The sequence below is a fragment of the Capricornis sumatraensis genome, chromosome 5, assembly GCF_032405125.1.
Source record: "Capricornis sumatraensis isolate serow.1 chromosome 5, serow.2, whole genome shotgun sequence".
In the NCBI taxonomy this organism is placed as follows: domain Eukaryota; kingdom Metazoa; phylum Chordata; class Mammalia; order Artiodactyla; family Bovidae; genus Capricornis; species Capricornis sumatraensis.
This window is the reverse complement of record NC_091073.1, coordinates 43,320,501-43,340,198: the sequence shown is the minus strand read 5'-3', so window position 1 is coordinate 43,340,198 and position 19,698 is coordinate 43,320,501. Positions and strand designations below refer to the sequence as shown.

The 19,698-nt window shown below is 34.8% G+C and overlaps 1 protein-coding gene across 7 annotated transcripts in view; it reads right to left on the bottom strand.

Moving 5' to 3' along the window:
- CACNA2D1 (calcium voltage-gated channel auxiliary subunit alpha2delta 1) overlaps nucleotides 1-19,698 on the bottom strand; it is a 526,060-nt gene that overhangs the window by 226,657 nt on the left and 279,705 nt on the right. For all 7 annotated transcript variants that reach the window (XM_068973034.1, XM_068973032.1, XM_068973033.1 and 4 more), the window contains exon 4: nucleotides 15,217-15,276. In XM_068973034.1, coding sequence (XP_068829135.1) covers nucleotides 15,217-15,276 — 60 coding nt within the window. The remainder of the gene's footprint in view (nucleotides 1-15,216; nucleotides 15,277-19,698) is intronic.

Here is a 19,698-nt window from a genome sequence, read left to right as displayed (position 1 = left end):
TATTATTTACCACTTCTAATATCATAGGTTTTGAATTGTTTCATGGCTCAAAAAATAATTTTAGACTGAATGTTATGCAACAAAATAACCTATTGAATGAAACAAGAAGCACATTATAAGCAGAGAATCAATAATTCTAATGTACAAAAAGTAACTGTAGGATTTCTATTGAGTATTTCTGATTTCTCTATCTTCATAATGGTTTACATTATATTTTCTTTTCTTCATATTTTCTAATAATGTATTTAAAAGTGGAATTTATGATATCCAGCTGGTATCAAGTAGATAATTACATATACATATTAATATCTGCAGGAAAACATAAGTCAGACATTCCCTATTTTGACTTTGAAAATGTGATTAATAATACCAAGTTCTCACTAAAAAGCGTAAAAGAAAATAAATCCTGATAAGAAAGAGAAATGACAATCATCATACTGCTTCAAGAAAAGCCATGACTTAATTGTTTTTACCATGTCTTACAGACTTCTTGAATGTTAACAACTGGCTGAAAACGTACAAAGGAACACAGCTAAGACTGTTCATCTTAGTGGAAAAGTCCTATGAGGAGAAGGCCTAAGCTATCTCTAAACTATATTTGGTTCTCTTTTTTTAAAAAAACTTTCATCAACTTCTATCAAATCAGTATTTAATGCGAAGATTCTGGAACCTGCACATAGCCATTTTGGAAAAGGGAGGGAAGATAGGAAAACTAACTTAACATGAAATTCTAAAATAAAAGAATTAAGATCCATGACTCTTTAGAGGGTCAGAGAAACTGTAGATCAATTCGTTAAATTAAAGGGTGGAGGGAGAAGGCAAGGGGGTAAAATAAAATAAAAGATACAGGAGTTCAAAATATTAGTTTATAAACCAATATAAGTTGGGAAAGAAGCTGCCAGAACACAGAGAAAAGTGGGAGACACAAAAAAAGATTATTTAGTGAAAAAAGACACAAGGAATCAACAAAAGCACAGATGCAGGTGAAAAGACCATCATTCTAGACAGGCTTCAGAAAATCATATCAAGTGAAATGCAATTGAATAAAAATATATTTTTTAAAAACTGTAACAGGGAATATACAGTTATAGAAAACAGAAATAGAGATCCAACTTTAAACAATATTCTTGAAAAACCATGAAAAATTACACACAGAAATATTCAAAACTATGCTGAAAGTAAACATAAACATCTCTGAAATGAAATTACTATTTTAATAAGAAGACATCAAACAATCAACAATCAGATGTATCATTCCTTGTTCAACCTCAAAAACAAAGAACATATCATTACAGAATCAGTGAAAAGAATCAAATCAATTAAGGATGGAAACCAGGGGCTAAAGTCAGAATAGCTTTTGGTAGGTAGGTAGGTTGTATGTGTGTGCGTGTGTGTGTGTGTGTGTGTGTCTGTGTGTGTGATTTAGTTGCTCAGTTGTGTCTGACTATTTGTGACCGCATGGATTGCAGCTTGGCTGTCCATGGAATTCTTCAGGCAAGAATATTGGAGTGGGTTGCCATTTCCTTCTCCATGGGATCTTCCCGACCAAGGGACTGAATCCTGGTCTCCCAAACTGCAGGCAGATTCTTTACTGTCAGAATCACCAGGGAAGCCCCTTAAGAGTTCTTGATGGCCATGAAAACTGACAGAAGACTGTAAAGCAATGTCCCAAAATTTGGAGTGGGAGAAAATGCATACTTGGTCAAGGGTTTCAAGCCCAAAATGAAATGCTCAGATATTCTCAATCACACAAGAACTCAGGAATTAAGGAATCTCATAGCTCGTCTCGATCCAACTACTTCAAACAAAATGCATTCAATCAAATTATGAATTTAAAGAGCAAAAAATAAGGGCAGTAATGGGAGAATTATGATAAAAGTTATACTGATAGCATTTAATCCATCAAGTTATAGAAGCAGTATTAAACACTGTGGTAATAGAAGTAAGATGAATCTTAAAAGTAATAGTTTAAGGAGATTGGGGGATGTATGAAGAAAGTGAGAGAACACACGAACATGCTAATCTATTCAAATAGAGCATACTCTCTGATTATAAGTCTGTACACTCTGTTATATTGACTATATCAATGAATTTTGTATGTATATCATGAAAAAATACATGAAAAAAGTATAAACAGATAAACTGAACATGATAAGACAATGTAAACAAGGAATAAACCTTGCTATGGAGTTTAGGCAAGATTTTAAGTTTTCTTTTGTAATTATTTTAATTTTTAAATAATGATACTAAAACTTTTACAAAAACAATTAAGGTATTGTAACTTTAGGGAAAAAGTGATTGCATAGCCCTGATTATTACTGTTATTGCTATTTTGTTATTAACTAAACCCAACTTCCCAAACTTCCCAGGTGGCGCCGCAGTAAAGAATCTGCCTGTCAATGCAGGGGATGCAAGAGACATGGTTTCGAGGAGTGGGAAATGGCAACCTGCTCTAGTATGCTTGTCTGGAAAATTCCATGGGCAGAGGAGGTTGCTGGGTTGCAACCCATGGGGTCCCAAGAGTTGGCCATGACTGAGTAACTGAGCAGCAATACTACTCAGATTTTTTGAGCTCTACTTGCTTATTATAATTTTTTTTCTACCTCAGGTCTATTTACCATTTAGTCCCTTTTTTCCAACCTTTAGAACTGCATTTAGACTAATTATATTTATTTCCATAATTAGTAAGACTTCCAGTTAGTGTCTGCCAAGCTTTCTTCAGTTTTAAGACCCATGAGAGAGAAATCACATTCTAGTTATTCACACCGGCTCACTGCCGAAGGGTTCTCAATGTGTTGACCTTACCTCACAGGATGTCACGGAGAACCTTATGGTGAGAACGTAATAAAAGACTTTGGAAAACAAAAAAAGGATTCCATTTGATTCTTAAGGATCCCTAGGAGAGCTGTACACACACTGGCGAAACATTATAACAAAGTAGCTTTTTCTACTTTTATAATTTTTGAATCTAATAATTTAATTAACATATAATATATGGCACACAACACTACAGTTTCCATGAGAGCTGATTCTTACATCCAGCAATTACAAGCTCTCTTGATTACCTTCTCTCTCAGACCATAATGTCTTCTAACAAAGCAGAAGTAGGCACTTAGTAATTGCTATTTTACAACCAAATCCATACAAAACTTCATATTTTGTATCATTAATTTTGGCTAGAAGTAACGTTTGGCTTTTTTCCCCTCTTTTTTTACCTGTGCTGCCTGGATTTTACTGTTGTTACTGCTACATACACATTTTTCACAGGTAGTTTGAGAAAAGCAGTTATTACTTTCTACATTCAGCTTTGTGTTATTTAAACTACTCTGTTTTGATATTTGCCTGACTTATTAGTTTAAAATTTGTACATCTTGATCATCTTCTTTGGTGTCTAAAATGTTTGTATCAGAAGGATATATAAAGCTTCATTTCCCACCATCTTATAAAATTGTGTTAATTCTTTTAAAAAATCTCATTCTCTTCTATTGAACTGACAATCTAAAATCTTATTTAATTATGTATATGCTGGGCCACTAAAATTCTGTAAAACAAACCTGTGGATTTCCCCAGGACAGTAGAGTAGACTTCTGATTCATAATTTGATTAATAATTTCAAGATTATTCTGCCTGTGGGATCCCAGTAATTCAAATAAACATGGTGTTTGTAAAGAACAAATGAATGGTTGCATGATATACATGGACTCGGAACAGAATTTACACACGAATCACAGTATGTGAGCGGTTATGGCAGAGGGAGAAACAAAGGACTGTGAGTGTGTGCCTGTGCTCAGTTGCTCGGTCGTGTCCCACTCTTTGCAACCCCATGGACTGCAGCCCACCAGTCTCCTTAGTCCATGGGAATTTCCAGACATAAATAATGGCGTGGGTTGCCATTTCCTACTCTAAGGGATCTTTCTGATCCAGCAACCGAATCTGTTTCTCTTGTGTCTCCTGCATTGACAGGCACCACCTGGGAAGTCCTGAAATAAAGGATTAAGACTTAATTTTGGCTAGATGAGAACTTGATCTCATCTGAGGTGGAGAAATTAACAGATGATCAGGATACTGGGTGGTGGTGGTGGGTTGGTGGGGGAAGTAGGATGGAAACAACAGCTCTTCTGGGCATGTTAGTGCCATGCAAGTGAGGCATTTAAATGGAATCAGCAAATGATCAGTTGCATAAATGAGCTGAGAGCTCAGAAAAGAGATTTGGGTAGAATTCTATATAATTTCAACAAAATGGATGCAATGTCCTGGGAGAAAATATGGGCATTAAAACAAGCAGGTTAAGACTGTTCCTTAAACTTAGAACAGTTCTAAGACTGTTCCCTAAATTTAAAGTGTTCCCTAAAATTAGAGCTACCGTACAGAAAGAAGTACTAAAAAAGGAGATTAAGAAGGAATAAATGGTGAGAAAATAGGAAAACCAGAAAAATGGAGTTTCCTGAAAACTAACAGAAGAAACGTGTCCTTGATGAAAGAATAAGTAAGAAGTGGTACACTAAAATGATAGGAAAGCACCAAGTACAGAGATAAATTAAAAAGTTCATTAGGTTTGACGAGCTGAGGTAAGTGTGACCACTGAGAACATTCTCACGATGGATGAACTCTGTTGCTAGACTGGAGCTGGCCGGCCACTGGATGAAGACGAAAACGAAAAGGTGGAGCCAGTCTATTTTTTTTTCTTTTTTTTTTTTCCGAGACTTGAAGACTATGACAAAAGATATGTGGCAAAACTAAAAGAGGTGACTTTTTTTAATGATAAATGGGAACCAGTTTGTTATGTTGATGAGAAAGTAAAACAAACAAACAAAAATGTGGACATCTTTGAATAGCATGAGGAATAAAATCCATTGACAAGCTGGCTTGTAAGGTTAAAAGACGACACAAGCATGAACTGTAAAGGAGAAAGCTGATTTGCATGAATGGAAATAATAATTTCTCTAAATTTTCATAGTATTTTCCTATATATAATCAAATCCAGCACTAAAGTCCAGTTAATATTTTTTCAATCATGTGGATCAATATTCTCTAGGTTTCGTTGTCTTTCCTTTTAAACTTATAAGTTTAATTCAAAGACCTTTTTAAAATGCCTTCTGTCTACTTAAGAGACTTACTCGATAGACTTCTCATTGCAACATCCATACTCTCAACATTATCCAGACCCACGTTTCAACAGTTTTCATGTATTCTCAACACATATAATCCCTCCATTGAAACACAGTTCTCATGGTCATTTTCTAGGTGACTCCCAAAGTCAAAATGTATCCTACTAGTGACTAAATCCCATGACTGTGTATTAATTGCTTGCATCTTATCGCTTTGCTTCTTTATAAAAAAGCTCCAAATTTCATCACTGTAGTGCCAGTCCTTCAGGAACAAAAGCTCTCTACTCCAGTTCTTCAATTCCTAAAGCCTTCTCTTTCCCATGGCAATATGTCGAAATATTAGCATATCTATAATGCCATTAAAGTGAACTATTCCAACATCTAATGCTGCTGCTGCTAAGCCGCTTCTGTCCTGTCCGACTCTGTGCAACCCCATAGACGGCAGCCCACCATGCTCCTCTGTCCCTGGGATTCTCCAGCAAGAATACTGGAGTGGGTTGCCACTTCTTTCTCCTACATCTAATGCTATTCTCAATATAAAACTTATCTCTGAGAATAGAGTTACTACCCTAGGGTCGATCATAAAGTATCTACAGTAAATAGAAATATGTATTAATCTCTGTACTTCCTAAGAATATCTTTAGACACAACTTTTTAAAAAATTCTACTAAGGTCTACCGGGGCTATTTTAGGTAGTGAATAAACTAGAATTTCATACAATCATAAAGACAAATATCAGTAAGAACAAAAAAAAATTTCTTAGTCTCATGCTGAGTACCTGTCACTTCCAAATGCACTGATTTTTCATAAATGTAATATAGGTAAAATGGACTTAAGTCAATTTAATAAGCAATCATCTACTGCCTATTAAGGGCAATACATATTTTCCTTCTTGAGCAGATATGCCCAGCCACACTTAATCATTAAGAAGCAATGAGAACTTCTTAAAAAGAATAAGGCTTGAATGGGATAGTGCCTCCTCTATTAAAATTACCATTTTTGAGACCTTCCAAAGTGCTAAGCATAGTCCCATAAATTATCTCATCTAATTTCAAAGAGCTTTTTGGAAATATGAATTTATTTAAAAATAGAGGACATTCAGAATAGGAAGAAAGCTGAAAAATTATCAGAAATCTATTTTCATACATTCATTTGGTAGAGGAGGACTGTTTTCTACAAAAGGAGAAAAACATAAAGAAGAGTTTACAGGGATATTTATAAGATGAGGATAAGGTTAAGTCTCCTCAAAGACTCCTATGGAAAGGTGTTTCTGCCCTATTTGAGAGAAGAATTAAATAAATGGGCTTTCCTGGTGGCTCAGACGATAAAGAATTTGCCTGCAATGAGGGAGACCTGGGTTTGCTTCCTGAGTTGGGAAGATTCCCTGGAGAAGGGAACAGCTACTCACTTTAGAATTTTGGCCTGGAGAACTCCACCGACAGAGGAGCCTGGCAGGCTACAGTCCATGGGATTGCAAAGAGACAGACATGACTGAGTGACTTTCACTTTCAATAAATGGAATATGAGAATTAGCTCCACAGTCTGATGATGAGAAAGGCCTCAGGTTGTCATTTCTGTTAATGGGTTGTATGGGCTTCTTACATATTTTGGAGATAAACCTCTTATCAGATATATGGTTTGCAAATATTTTCTCCCATTCATAGGCTGCTTTTTTTTCACTGTGTTGATTGTTCCCTTTGCTGTGCAGAAGCTTTTTAGTTCTGTGTAGTCTCATTTGCCTATTTTGGGCTTTGTTGCCTATGCTTATGGTGTCACTCCATCAAATCACTGCCAAGAATAATGTCATGAAACTTTTCTGCTATGTTTAAGTGTCTTAAACAGTTTTAGATTTTTACCGTTAAGTCTTTAATGCATTAGATAACCAACAAGCATTGGTGAGGATGTAGAGAAACTGGAACCCTTGCAAACTACTGGTGAGAATTCAAAATGGTGCAATCATTACACAAAACAGTATCGTTTCTAAAAAAAAATTAAAAACAAAAAACAGAACTATCATTTAATCCAGCAATCCCATTTCCAGCTATGTGTCCAAAAGAATTAAAATCAAGATCTAGAAGAAATAATAACACTTTCATTTTCATTGTACCCTTATTTAAAATAGCTAAGATATGGAAATTTAGAAATTTGTTTGTAGTGATGCTTCCTAAGGGCCACTTGACTTTGCTTGCACTCCAGGATGTCTGGCACTAGGTGAGTGATTACACCGCCGTGGTTATCTGGTCATGATCTTTTCTGTATAGTTTCTCTCTGTATTCTTACCACTTCTTAATATCTGCTCTGTTAGGTCCATACCATGTCTGTCCTTTCTTGTGCCCATCTTTGCATGAAATGTTCCCTTGGTACCTCTGATTTTCTTGAATAGATCTCCAGTCTTTCCTACTCTGCAGTTTTCCTCTATTTCTTTGCAGTGATCACTGAGAAAGGCATTCTTATCTCTCCTTGTTATTCTTTAAAACTCTGCATTTAAATGGGTGTATCTTTCCTTTTCTCCTTTGCCTTTAGCTTCCTTTGTTTTTCTCAGCTATTTGTAAGGCCTCCTCAGATAACTATTTTGTCTTTTTGCATTTCTTTTTTTGGGGGGATGGTCTTGATCACTGCCTCCTGTACAATGTCACGAACCTCAGTCCATCGTTCTTCAGGCACTCTGTCTATGACCAACTTAGACAGCATACTAAAAAGCAGAGACATTGCTTTGCCAACAAAGGTCCATCTAGTCAAAGCTATAGCTTTTCACGTAGCCATGTATGGATGTGACAGTTGGGCTGAGCGCCAAAGAATTGATGCTTTTGAACTGTGGTTTTGGAGAAGACTCTTGAGAGTCCCTTGGACTGCAAGGAGATCCAACCAGTCCATTCTGAAGGAGATCAATCCTGGGTGTTCATTGTAAGGACGGATGCTGAAGCTGAAACTCCAGTACTTTGGCCACCAGATATGAAGAACTGACTCATTGGGAAAGACCCTGATCTTGGGAATGGCAGGAGGAGAAGGGACAACAGAGGATGAGATAGTTGGATGGCATCACCGACTCAATGGACATGAGTTTCAGTAAGCTCCAGGAGTTGGTGATGGACAAGGAAGCCTGGCGTGCTGCAGTCCATGGGGTCCCAAAGAGTCAGACACGACTGAGTGACTGAGCTGAACTGAAGATGTGGAAACTATCAAAACATCCATTGACAGATGAATGGATGAAAAAATTATGGTATATAAATAGAATATATTACTATTCAGCCTCTCTAAAAAGTAAAGGGCTTCACCGACAGCTCAGCTGGTAAAGAATCTGCCTGCCAATGTAAAAGACACAAGACACATGAATTCGATCCCTGGATCAGGAAGATCTCTGGAGAAGGAAATGGCAACCCTCTCCAGTATTCTTGCCTGGAGAACTCCATGGACATAGGAGTCTGGGGGGCTACAGTCCATGGGGTTGCAAAGAGTTGGACACGACTAAATGCACACACACACAGGCACAAAGTAAAGATTCTACAATGAATACAACATGGATGGATTTCAAGGACATTGCACTGAGTGAAATAAAGAAGACACAAAGACAAATAGTACGTAATTCCACTTATTTTGTTTACAGTGGATGTTTTGTATGAACTTTGACTTTTTAAAACGGTAGATTAAAATATTATTTATCTAGGTTTTAAAAACTGTCTATGGTTAGGAATAAGGTCATTTACCCTCTTTCTGCACAGAATACCCGAATACTGCAGTTCAAAGGGCTTTACGGTTAGGGATGCACTAGTTGATAGCAGCGTGAGCAGAATGGTATTTCTTTCATTAGAGCAATGAAAAGAGCTCGAGTACCAGAGTCAACGCAGCTGGGAGATGCTCACTGAACTAGGCAAACAGCCATCACAGGTCTTGCACCAGCCTGGATGTGAGCACCTGAGATGTATCTCAAGGTTTCTAGTAAATAGCTTCTTTGTTATGGAGCTAGGGAGGACACAGAGCATCTCACAAAAATAATTATGCCAGTGGAGACAACAGGACCAAGAGTTTCTATATAAAAAAAAAAATTAATATCAAAAGATTGCTATTTTTCCGAAACTGCATTGCAAGTTAGTGGGAAAGCCAATACTTAAAGGAGATTTGCATACCTCCAAGCCCAGTGTTATGTAACTATACCACAGCTGTGGGCAAACATATTCAGACATTAAAAATGTGCAGTTTCAACAAACTTTAAAAATTATTTCTCCAGCAAAATTGACAATAAATGATTAGAGTAAAAAATAGGTATCTCAGTATTTTTTTTTAATTACTTATTCATAGACTACTGTCTATTACGTACTAGACTATAGTTATTTTGGTTATGCTTTAGTCAAAACTTTTTTATCCCCAAGAAGTTTACATTTCAGTGCTGAAAAAATGTGGTAAAAGGAAAATTATATAGGGAATATATACCTGAATATGAATACATACTCAGCATTAGAGGACCATATAAAACAAACAATGAATCCAAGATTGGTGGATCAAAACCAAAAGGAAACTGGGCAGAGATGAAAGATTCTAGGCAGAAATTTTCAAAAGGTGAGAAGAGGAAGGAAATACTGTCTAAGGAAAACATCAAGTAGTTTACTCTGCTTAGGACTCAGAATTTCAGGGAAAGGGTAATAACTACTGGGGAAATGTTGCAATGAAAAATTTACTAAAGATAAAATGGGGCAAGATCATGAAAGGCCTGGTATACCATTTATTGAAAATGGAAAGTAACTGCAGTTTTTTAAGTAAGAAAATGAATCGGATAAAAGTTTATAGAGCAAATCTTTGTAGACTCTACATTGATTTGTAATGCTGATACATTTTTCTTCATCTTTTTATTTCTTTTGTGATTGAGAAATTAAGATAGTAAACCTCACCTTAATGCAAATAAGGGGCATCCAAAAACTGTAATAAAATGCAGCTCAACTTATAAAGAAGTTAATGAAACAGGTACATTCAAAAGCTCTCTTGTGACAACTACAATTTAATATCTGCCGATGATAATAACTGACTCTAACTTAAGTATCAATGAGGATGATTTTGTGTGTTCTTCATGATTATAATTTTTAGAACATGGCAGTAATTCCAGGAATCTCTCCTTAATGTAGTAATGTAAAATCAGCTCAATCCTGGGATACACAAGCAGCAGATTAGCCTTGGAAAATACATAGGACTCCATCCACCTACCCATTTCCCAAAGTCCTCTCTATCTTCCTGAGAGGAGGGACACTTGCATTATTCCAGCACATATTGTCATGATGCTTTACCTGCAGGAGTTCTACTGTATCATCTTATACTATCATGTCACTTTGGCTTCAAAAGAAATAATAGTGAGGGCAGAATAATTACTAGAATATATTAAAAAAAATTTTTTTAAACAGTATTGGCTAGGTAAATAATGAGTAAATATGTTGCTTCTCTTTTCAATATAAGGAAAAAAAGGGGTTATCAGGATAATGAATCATTTAAAGCCCCTGGTTGTTATTTTCTACTCTGGTGTCTTACAGTCATTTTACCATGGGCTTTTATGTGCATGCACAAACAAAAAGAGTCAGACAACACATATTTGTCTGGATCTTTTCTATTAAATTGGTTTCCCACAATATGGGGGTAAATCAGTTTTGCATTGTGGCTCCTTTTCATCTGTCTTGATGATGAGGAGAAAATTGATAAGACTCAAGAAAGCAGTAGTAAAAAACTGATTACTTCCCTAAGTATGAAGTGTTGCAAAAATACACTGAAATATGAGAGCTCTTGATTCCAAAAGAACGACTCTACCAAAGGCAGAAACTAACAAAGACTAAATCCAGCTACAGAGTAAAGTATCTTAATAATCTATTAAATTCATTCATTCTTTCATTAAGACAAAATGCCACTTTGTCCACCATTTTTCATTCCTAGAAAGTCAGCACTTTCATATCCAGCACATGTACAAATTTAGAAAAGTGTTTCTCTTATACCTGTAACCAAAATAAATATAGTATGATTTCATAGTTCCCATATTCACAACTGTTTGTGCTGCAATCAATAGAGGTAAGGCTATTTCATGAAATGCTAAGGATAGATGAAATAATAAATATATAATGCCAGTGCCTATTAATTTAACTCATATAAACCGAAATTCTACACAGTACAACTTTTAAAGCAACATTTGAAAATATTAGAGTAAGGTAATTTAAAAATATATATATATAAAACTAAAACTAAATTAGCCTGATTAACACTCAATAGCATTCAACTTTACTAGAAAAATTTCTACTGTCTAATTTAGTTTCTCTGTGAAGCTAGAGCTAAAAGGAGGCTCGTCAAATGTTTTATTTACTGGCCAATTTAGCCTGTCTGTACTCAGCCTTCACAGTAGCAAGCTGATGCTAGTAAGCCATACATAAAGATCCCACTTATTAAAATACAAATTAGGTACCCCTTATGTTTATACATGTGTAAGTACAATTAATATTGCAGGCTTAGTTGGAAACAAAATTGCTTTAGTTAACCAACCATTGCAATGCAATCAAATGAGATTTCAGAAGCAACTGGAAAAGATCTGTTCAGTAGAAATAAAAGCAATTATTTAATGCGGAACAATTAATTTTCCAAGCTCCTTTTTCCTTCTCTCACCTGCCCTTAATAAAATAATTTGCCCCATCATACTTGACATAAAAAGTCCCCTTTAATGCCAGTAAATTGTATGCAGACCTGAAAGGAAGCTGGTAGACACAGCTTATTTACAAATATTGGTTTGAACTTGTAAATGCATGACCGCATAAATCTTAATCCATTTAGAGTGTACGCCTTTTGTTCCCTCAATTGTACATCCAACTGGGAATTGAGTGGAGCTGAGGGACAGTGTGAATTACACGAGCCCTTTCTTGTTGCCAGCATTTTAGTGCTTCGCCTTTTGTTCTTGTTGTTCCTGAGATTTCTCTACAGTACAGACTACAGAATGTTAATCAACATTTTGCCTAAGTAATGTTAATGAAACCACCCTACTTATACTGGAGGGAAGAACTGGCATATTATATTTCTTTTTGAAATGTTAATGTACCTTTTAGTAAATTATTTCTGCCTTCAAATCATCCTAGTGTTAAATTATTAAAGGGTGGCATTAAAGAAATATTGCACTGATGCAAATAGTTAAATCCCTTAAAAGATAAAAGGCTTATAAAGTTTAAAAGAAGGATCTTTCGGAGTATGGAAGCATTTAACTTCAAATTAAACATTTTTAAATGTTTGGTTAAGAAATTGATAAAATTTGCAGTTGTTTTGTCTGTGTTCACAAAATAAAGAGAGATTTAATATCGATTTCTAATTTCCAACCACTCATGAAAGTGAACTTGATTTTTTTCACAGTCTTGAAGGATTTGTTTAACCTTAATGTATATAAATGAACTGTAGCATCGTCTAGTTTATCAGAGAAGAAAAGAAACAAAAAGGAGGAAAAGGATCTCCTATTTTTGCAATATTTATTTATTTGAATCTGAAGGCAATCTTCATCCAGGTTCTATTCTTCAAAGATAAGATCACTATTGTCTCAACAGTCCCTCACCTGTGTTATTTCAAAGGGAAGGGCACCTGTAAAGACTTACATGGAAAATATCAATTCTCAACATGCAAATTGTGACAGATATGTGTGCTGTGAACACCATTTATAGTTCATCAAGAAGGGTACTCAGGAAATGAGTTGACAGGGCTCTAAAGCGCACTAATTTATTTTCCCTTTAATGGTCTCTTTTAATGTCAATCACTATGTTCATAGATCTTGAATAAATTGGGAAGTAATTTAGAGGGAAATTTAGAACTGAATTTGTTCAAAATTCTCTGACACAGTGATGACTATTTGCTAGGAACTCCTAAATCTGGGTAAATCATTTTCTTTCTATTTAACAATAGAAGATCTAGTGATGGCATTACTGTCATTGTGTAACTGACTTGTTCTCTTGCATGACTTCTCCTAGCCATACTTCTGCATGGATACAGGCACTGAGAGAGTAGATTTTAGAAAGCTATATTTCAAGGTGGATTTTTACACATTTTGATATCTGAAAAGTATAAATACTGATTGAAATTGTTGATGTATCATAATTTGATTGGTTTATTTTTTTTTCCTTCTTAGCTATACATAAATGGTAAAGTACAATACAATCGATGATGGTTTAGATTAAATAAAAAAGTAATGGCTAGCACACATTTAGAGTTTTCATGTCATCTATTAAGATTTCATGTCATCTACAATGGTCACACATTACTTCTATAAGGAAAAATAAATCATTGCCATAATGTTAATTTAGTGTTAATGAGTTTCATGGGAAAGGAAATTTTATATACTACATTCCTACTTGTAGTAATTTTTATACAGCATTTCTCCCTAGAAAATTTGAAAAGACATACCACTAATAAATGACTGAAATATTACCAAATTCCTTTAATGCAAGAGAAGCTTTTGAGAAAAGCAGTCTAATCTATACACTATGCAATCTGATTTGAATGAACTTACAATTTTTAGATTCTCAGAATTACTCATGATTAAAACTAAAACAGCACCAACTTACTATATCAAGACTAGGCAGACTACAAAATCTAACTTTACAACTATTATTCTTTTACTATGCCACTTCTAAGAGGGGAGGAAAAATAAATAGCATTAATTATCAGTTCATTAAAAGAATATTTGGCTATTTTGGTTTATTCAAGCCACACCAAACAAATGCAAGTTTATTTTCCTTTCATGTAACAGCAAGAAACTGCCCTGTAAAATCTTCACTGGATGAGTTTAAAATTTCTCCTCTATATTGAAAAAGATTGCATTAATCATTAATTTTTTCTTTATATATATTTTATGGATGCCATATTGACCTGTGCACCTATAATAAACAATTGTGGATGAAGCCAGTATCTACATGATTCCAATAAATCAAGCAATATGATCAATCCAAATGAAAGAACTAAACTGGCAGTAATCAGAGTCTCAACTGAGTAGACTACGAGTTTACTTAAGAAATATAAATTAGTAGAAAAGAGAGTAAAAGTAAATATCAGAACTAATAAACACGAAAGACTATTTAACTATTACCCTATAAGTAAATGAAGTGCCATTTACTACATTTTCCTTTGATATACAATATAATCACAGAAACGCAAAGTAAAAGTGCTAATTTCTAAATCTTAAACCTCAATTCCTAAGCACTAAACAAGTTTAGTGCTAAACTGAAGCACAACTTTCTCACCTTGAAATCTGAGATTTTTGTTTTTCAAAGACAAATGGACAGTATATTCAAGCTGTCCTTCTTACTGTAATCATATTAGAGTGAGATACTTTAAATGTGGGGAGGACACAGTTAACATTCCCCAAATGAGTTGTCTGGAATTGTTCTTTAATCAGAAACTAAAGAGATATTCACTATAATTGAAACAACTTAAATATGTAACAGAAGTCTTTTAACTATTAAGGTCAGACTTCTTCAAGGACATATGAAGATAAGACACAGCTAGAGGTGGGAGGAAGGAAGTGAAGGCAAAAGGGAAGGAAGAAGGGAGAGAGAGACGGAAGAAACAAAAGAGGGAAGGAGGAAGGGTCGGAAGAAGGAAATTCATTACAAGAATTTCTGAGATTTGTATATAATTCACCCCAATGACTCCTGAAGAACAAAACCAGTTGATTAAAAAACTTAGACAAAAGTTAGTATCATCTGATATTTGTAAAAGCAAGCCAGAGCAGACAAATGATAATGTCTAGCTAATGTGGAATAAATTAAAGAAATCTTAATACATTTATTCTAACTTCAATTGTATTGCCCACCAAAGTGATTACATTATGCATGTCACGTCTTAGAAAATGCCACTTGTTTTCAACTACTATATCTTCATAATACATGCAAAGATTATTTAAATGTTACAGCTTAATGTTATTTTTTCTGTTATTAATTTTATAAATACTTTGGAGTATGGGAGAATATTTGAAGGTATTTTTTTAAATGAAGTATAGTGAACTGTTTTTTTGTCCCACAGCCCATCACTAAAAATATATTTTAAATGCAACCATTAGTTATCAAAACACAAGACATTAATGTAAATATTAATTCAAGTAGTTAAAAAGGGTGCTTACTGCGAAATCCTCTCTCCACTGGTGGGCTGCTTGAACTTTTTCTGCTTCCAAAGCTAGACGCTGCAAAGGAAACAAGATTCTTAGAATTCAAATGACCACATGATTATATAATTGTTATATAATGCTTGGGGTTTCAAATCAATTATTAAGACATAAAAGAAACGTTCCTTATTTGTGATTCATCAATTATAAATGATTTAATAACCTAATTTACTAACGTTGATATATATGTGTTTACCCTTCAGAAATGCAAATAGCAAGTACTCCTGAGTACCATGAAGTTCACTACCTCTGCGTCTGCAGTAGTGAGATGCTACCCATCTATCAATGACTAACAAGTATTTAAGAGAAAAGCTCTGATCACTAGAATATACTAATCTTAGTAAAATCTTGCTTTTAATGAATACCTTTATAACATATATTGGAAAGAAATGACATTAGGAAATCAATAAATATGGGCTAAATTTTATGCACACACCTTCTTACTAGCAGTTTTGGCTTTCTTTTTTTAACCAAAAAAGACAAAATTCTAGTAATTTTCTCCTTGCTGAAATACATTCTTAAGAGTTTATTCAGATACCTTTGAGGAGCAAACTATCAATCCACATACTCAAAAATGGCTTTATTTCCCCTTCTTTCCTGTACTCCAAAGTCATTAGAGAATTCTAGCCTGACTTATTTACCTTTAGCTCTTTTAAAAAGTTATTTCATTAGGTTTAGTTGGAGATGAAATACCTATTGTCAGCCTGCTAATGCTTTTTTGCAGATAAATTTTTTTCCTTCATTTTGGAATTGAACCCATGTCTCCTGCATTGCAGGCAGATTCTTTACCAGCTGAGCCACAGAGAAGCCCAAGAATACTGGAGTGGGTAGCCTATTCTTTCTCCAGCGGATCTTTCCAACCCAGGAAACCAACCAAGTTCTCCTGCATTGCAGGTGGATTTTTATCAACTGAGCTATCAGGAAAGCCCACTGAATCACTTTAAAAGAAAAATTCCCCAGTGTGCTTAAATGACAATGGTTCCGGTTTATCAACTACTAGGGAGTGATGTAATGTAAGAGAATCTAATAAATGTTAGAAATTGTACCAGGGAGAGTAACCCAAAAAAGGTTCTTTTTACCTAATAAAGCCAAACTCCTAAACAGAGCAAAATCATGGGAAAAGTGTATTCATTTCAGAAAGTCACACTGCATCACAATACATTTAGAAAGTCACATACAGTATTAAAATGTTGCTTGAAAAATGAAAAAAAAATGGTAAAAGAAATGGAATTGGAAGCAAGTTCTTTATAAGAAAACTTTACTAGGAAAGATAGAAAAAAGAAAAGACAGAATGAGGGAAAAAATGCATATACTTTAGAAAATTCAGAATGTATGTCTTCCCCCATTTTTAACAATCCATATAAGAACTAAATTACTCATACAAATGGGGCCAATAATAAACTTAAGCATTTTGTGAATTTAAACAAAATACTGGATAGAATATAAATAAGTTATGTAATTTTTAGGGTAAGAAATATTAGAACTCTAAAATTTCTTGAAGAGGGATAGTAAGGTTTTTTCCTTGTAAGACACACACGAGGAGGCTGCAAATCCAACAAAACACCTTGGGGGACATTCACCCACAGGACCATACATGGTTTTCAAGGCACCAGGTCTCACTCGACCATGCTGGTCTGTACTCTGATCTAACTCAGAATCACATGGTTCATAATGTGAACATAATCCATGTTTAATAAGCCATAGTGATAGTAATCATCAGCTAATTATTTCTAGAAAAAAACGAAACAGGGATGAACAACGGTCAAACTATAAGACAATTCTCTTAGAGGGCAGAGAGTCCAAATAATCTTTCATATATATATATATGTATATATATGTGAGAATTATATATATATGTATATATATACACTAATTTTATGAAGTAAATGCCATTTATTGCAAGATTGTGAAATAGCTTTAGAAGCCTAAAGACCTGTATTTTTGTAGAAGCAAAAAAGTATTTTAAAATGTTAGTTGGGAGCTGAAAACTTGCTGAATTTTATATCCTTGGCTTGGAAATCAAGAGATATATTATGAAAATGCACTACTACTATCTTCTTTTTTCACAAAGAAATTAATAAAATAATTTTTTTACCTAGCATTTTTCATGAGAAAGCAAAATACAGAACTTTAGCTACTTAGCCTATCTTGGGAATTGAAACAAATAGTTGCTGATGGTGCCCTTTCTTGTGGCAAAAAACCAGCTAGTCATGACTCACAGAAAACAGACATCTTCTGGATACTGCAAGTCCCTAATTAGCTTTTATTCTGGTAAAGTGACATTTTATATTTTAAAGCCAATGATCTACCATTAAATGCCATGGGGAAATTGTGTTAAGACTGATAAAATTCCTACCTAATAAAATGTGAATGTTTGCTTAGTAGGAAATCTCTGCTTTCATAGTTGCCTATATATATAGACCCTGTAACAATAATTTGTTCAATCAAAGATCAAGTTGCCAACATCCATTGGATCATCAAAAAAGCGAGAGAGTTCCAGAAATACATCTACTTCTACTTTATTGACTTTGACTGTGTGGATCACAATAAACAGTGGAATATTCTGCAAGAGATGGGAATACCAGATGACCTGACCTGCCTCCTGAGAAATCTGTATTCAGGTCAAGAAGGTATAGTTAGAACTGGACATGGAACAAAAGACTGGGAAAAGAGTACTTTCAAAAGCACTGTATATTGTCATCCCACTTATTTAACTTTTACGCAGAGTACATCATGAGAAATGCTGGAATCAAGCTGGAATTAAACTGGAATCCAGATTGCCGTGAGAAAGATCAATAACCTCAGATATGCAGATGACACCACGCTTATGGCAGAAAGTGAAGAAAAACTAAAGAGCCTCTTGATCAAAGTGAAAGAAGAGAGTGAAAACATTGGCTTAAAACTCAACATTCAGAAAGTAAGATCATGGCATATGGTCCCATCACTTCATGGCAAAGAGATGGGGAAACAATGGAAACAGCAACAGACTTTATTTTTCTGGGCTCCCAAATCACTGCAAATGGTGACTGCAGCCATGAAATTAAAACCCCTCTTGCTCCTTGGAAGAAAAGTTATGACCAACTTAGACAGCATATTAAAAAGCAGAGACATTATTAGCCAACAAAGGTCCACCTAGTCAAAGCTTTCATTTTTCTAGTAGTCATGTATGGATGTGAGAGTTGGACTATTAACAAACCTCAGCGCCAAAAAATTGATGCTTTTGAACTATGGTGTTGGAGAAGACTCTTGAGAGTCCCTCGGACTGCAAGGAGATCCAACCAGTCCATCCTAAAGGAAATCAGTCCTGAATATTCATTGGAAGGACTGATGCTGAAGCTGAATCTCCAATACTTTGGCCACCTGAATGCAAACAACTGACTCATTGGAAAAGACTCTGATGCTAGGAATGAATGAAGGTGGGAGGATAAGGGGATGACAGATGATGAGATGATTAGATGGCATCACTGACTCAATGAACATGAGTTTGAGTAAGCTCTGGGAGTTGGTGATGGACAGAGAAGCCTGGCGTGCTGCATCCCATTGGGTTGCAAAGTCAGACATGACTGAGTGACTGAACTGAACTGAACAATAACTTACTTCAGAGAAAGAAAATGTATCACCTCTCATTTAATTTATAATACAGTATCAAACACTAAAACCAGATGTAGCACCAGATAGAAACAAAAAACCGAGATCAGCATAAATACCTGCAAGAAAAAAACTGAAGATTCTGTCATATTAAGATAAGCCAGAAAATTTCATTAAATGGCTTTATTATAAGTAAAATAGCACATATGGATTTAAAAGTCCTTTGGGTATGGAATGATAAGTATAGATACCATGTCATTAAAGTACTAATAATATATACATCCCTACCTACCCGTCGGTTTGAGCATGTAAAATAAAAAATCATTTTAAAGATATATTTTAAGAGCAAGTTTAACAAAATGGACTTGAACCTAAGCCTTCCAACTCCACAGCTTATTCTTATTCCACAAGACCAATCTTTACTTCCCACTAAACCTATCAAAGTGTTAATATCACTTGGCATTCATAGGATATACCCAGACACATAGCAGGATCAAAATTTAAAAAACAAACAAACAAAACAAAACACAGGCAGAAAACTATTTAAGGTTGATGGAAAATGCCCAGTACTTTTTAGAATTTGCTAAAGACTACAAGAAAAACAGCACAGAATGTCATATGTCAGTTTGGATACTATCTTTTTCTTTGGTCTTGCCCTCAAATCCAGAGAGAATGTTGCTAATCAGGGAGAAAGCTTTTGATATGCAGTGATCTGCAAGGAAAAAAAGAAAAGAAAGAAACAGATAATGGGAGAGGTTTTATCAGATCAGAGAAAGATCAGCTCCCTTGAAGGTCTATTCATTCTCAACCTTCACCTTTTTGTCATATCTTTATCTTTTCCACTAGCACTGC